General features: G+C 55.0%; 1 protein-coding gene across 1 annotated transcript; it reads right to left on the bottom strand.

Annotated features, from left to right (window-relative positions):
• Positions 1-574: 574 nt before the first annotated feature.
• Positions 575-2,444, bottom strand: LOC4331540 (24-methylenesterol C-methyltransferase 2-like). Its single transcript, NM_001402037.1, has one exon. The coding sequence runs from the start codon at positions 2,215-2,217 to the stop codon at positions 1,126-1,128; it is 1,092 nt and encodes a 363-aa protein (NP_001388966.1). The 5' UTR covers positions 2,218-2,444; the 3' UTR covers positions 575-1,125.
• Positions 2,445-3,142: the final 698 nt, after the last annotated feature.

Here is a 3,142-nt window from a genome sequence, read left to right as displayed (position 1 = left end):
CCCACCTGCCATTGGCGAGCTCCAACGGATATTTTCCCAGGACACTGTAGTGGCCGCGCGCCAGTGTGCAGCAGCGGCAGCGAAGAGGGGCCACGCGCGCACGCAGCAAAAGCAAACGCCAGGCAGGTGTCAGCTTTACACCCTCCCATACTTGGCTGCTTAAAAATAACCGAAGGAAAAAAAGGGAAAAGAAATGGAGGGAGGAGATGCAAAGAAATGGTGGCTCGGCTCGGACTCCGTGATGCACTCACGTGCCCGCCCGGCTTGTCCCATCGCCTGACCTGACTCATTTCTCCTTTTCTTTTCACTGAATCGATCGGGCTCAGTTAAAAAATTCCAGATCCGATCTCAATGCCAGACATGTTTATCTCCTATACTATGCTTTGCCACTTTGTACTATACCCTTTACTTTTGAAGAATGAAAAGGTAAGTACGCGGTTAAAGTAATGGAATGCAGCCAAATACTAGTGACTAATCTACCTCTACTGAACTGATTAGTGGTCGTCTTAACCGGTGTCATGGCTAGGTAAAAAAAAATGAAGGTAGTCTACTGTAGTATAAACGAGAAAGGGTGGGTCAGAATGTTTGTCGTTTCCAACCTTTTTCTTGCACTGGAGCGATGAGCAATGAAAATGGTGAATTACATATTGCGCACCTGCAAATCTCACCGCAGAAAGCGGGGCAAATTACAGTTGAAAATTGATTCCCTAGCGGGAGATTCCAATGTTGTGAGCTCGACAAAACATGGCATGGCTGATTACTGATACTGATAGTAGATCGATCCACCGATCAAGAGGGAAAAGAAAAGAAAAACAAACTTTAAAAGAGATCCCGACCTTGTCTTTCCAACCCAAAATCCTCCACCAAAAAAATTGAAAGCAAAATTAGCTACGAACAAGAAAGAGTAACAATAAACATCATCCTTATTTCTCCTCTAAACGATCAAATTTAACTTAATTTTAAGGCACTCTCTTCTTCAACCTCTCCTCCTCACCAGGTAGGTAGTCTGCTCTTCTTACCTCAGCTGCTGATCTGCGAGATTTTTTTTGTTGTTTTCCCTCTGTTTCTTCCGCTGGTGAGTGAATGAAGGTAGGTGTTGTTGTTGTCGTCGATGACTTTGTTGCACTATTTGCTCTCGACGGGCTTGCGGAGGAGCACCATGTGCATCGGCGTGAAGATGCCGGTCTCGCCGCCGCGGGTGAGGTGCTGCGCGGTCTCGTAGAGCATCTCGTGCACCTCGCAGACGCCCTTGGGTGCAATCCGGAGCATGGTGAGCACGCGGACGACGAGGGAGTTGCGCCAGTATGCGATGCGCCCCATCTTGAGGCGAGTCCACCATGGGAGAGCGGGCGGGAGGGCGAGGTCGAGCTCCTTGAGCACCTCGAATCCGACCTCCTTGGCGATGGACGCGATCTCGTCCTGGCGGCGGAGACCCGGGAGCGCGTCGCCGCGCTCGATGCCGTGGATGGCCTCGACGTGCTCCGGGTTGTCGGCGCGGTAGAGGGAGGTGGTGACCCACTCGTAGGAGACGTAGAGGCCGCCCGGCTTGAGCACGCGGAAGACCTCGCCGTAGACGTCCTGCAGCCTGGGCGCGTGGCAGGTGGCCTCGATGGAGTAGGCGCCGTCGAAGGAGGCGTCGGAGAACGGCATGGAGAGGAAGTTACCGCAGACGACCTCGCAGCGGGAGTCGAGGCCGGCCTTGCGGTTGTGCGCGCGGGCGCGGTTCACCTGGTACTCGTTGATGGTGATGCCGACGACGTTGGAGCCGGAGTGGGCGGCGATGGCGCGCATGGGCCCGCCGACGCCGCAGCCGACGTCGAGGAGGCGGTGTCCCGGCTTGGCCTGGAGGAGGTCGGCGACGCGCTCCTCGTGGACGCGCGTGGCCTCGCGGTGGGAGCGGCCGGGGAGGGAAGGGGAGAAGTGGAACGACTGACCCCAACCCCACTCGTAGATGTCGGTGACGAGGTTGTAGAAGGTGTCGACGAAGGCCGGCACCTTCTCGGCGGAGGCCTCGGTGGTCGCCGTCTCCTTGGGGCGGCGGAAGAACGACCAGTACTGCGTGTACTTGTCCTTCACCTTGTCGTTCGTGATGGATCCCATCTTGAGATCCACCGCCCGCTTCCCCTTCACCTCCGCCGCTCCCATCACCCACACGAACCAGTACACCAGCGCCATCCCCACCCCCGCCGCCGTCCACGCCATCGTCGCCGCCTCCATCCCCGCCCGGTACAAGCAACACCCACCCTCGCAGCAGAGCAGACCAGAGCAGAGCGGAGACGAGAGCGGAGCGGGGGAAGAGGGGAAAATGAACAGGAGGCGGCGTGCGATTTAGGGGGGCGCCGTGATATAGGGAGGATGAGAGCGTAGGATTTTTGGGCGGAGCGTGCGTGCGTGGGCGTGCCGCGCGGTGCGGTGCCGGGGCGACGATCTGATCGGACGGCTCAGGCACGGGGGGCTTGGCTTTGCGGGGGTTTTAGGCCTTTAAGGCGAGATTTTTGCGATTTTTCTGCGTGCGCGTCCAGCTCCGGCCGAAACGGGGGCAACCAGATTGTTTTTTGGCAGGAGGCGGGTGGCACGAGGCGTGCGCGCTGGCAAGGCCCGTTGGGATGGACAGCCTGCCGTACAGCCATGTGTGTGGTGACTGGTGATGTGTGTGTTGTGAGGGGGGCGACGCATCGTTTTTCCCCTCTGATTTCTGCCTGGTGCCACCGTTTCAGAGTACTACTGTACGAGTTTGTCTCTTCCCAGACAAAAAATAAGGAGAGGATGGATGATTTTTTTTTTTTGAGGATTTTGGGTTACTGCTTGATGGGCTGTCTTTCTTCACCCCGATGATACGGATACGAATACAACAAGGTTCAAACAAGGGGTAGTTGGGCGGAACGTGAATGTACAAGGTGAGGCACTATGCATATCCAATGCAACTGTACAAGACACGATGCGTCAGGCAGAATAGGAATGGGCAACTTGCTGAAACACACTGAAATGCGTCGACTGAATGTGCTAATTCTTGCCAACGCATGAGTAGAAACTTGCGCATTTAGCCAAAGTTTAGGTAACTTTTAGCACTGTCAAAATTTTATTAAGTCATCAAAACAAATTGACCCTTAAATTGTTCACGATAAACTAAGGAAGAAATATT

Source organism: Oryza sativa, chromosome 3 (genome assembly GCF_034140825.1).
Source record: "Oryza sativa Japonica Group chromosome 3, ASM3414082v1".
NCBI lineage: Eukaryota > Viridiplantae > Streptophyta > Magnoliopsida > Poales > Poaceae > Oryza > Oryza sativa.
Note: the sequence above shows the minus strand (reverse complement) of the source record. Positions and strands in the feature narration are given on the sequence as shown.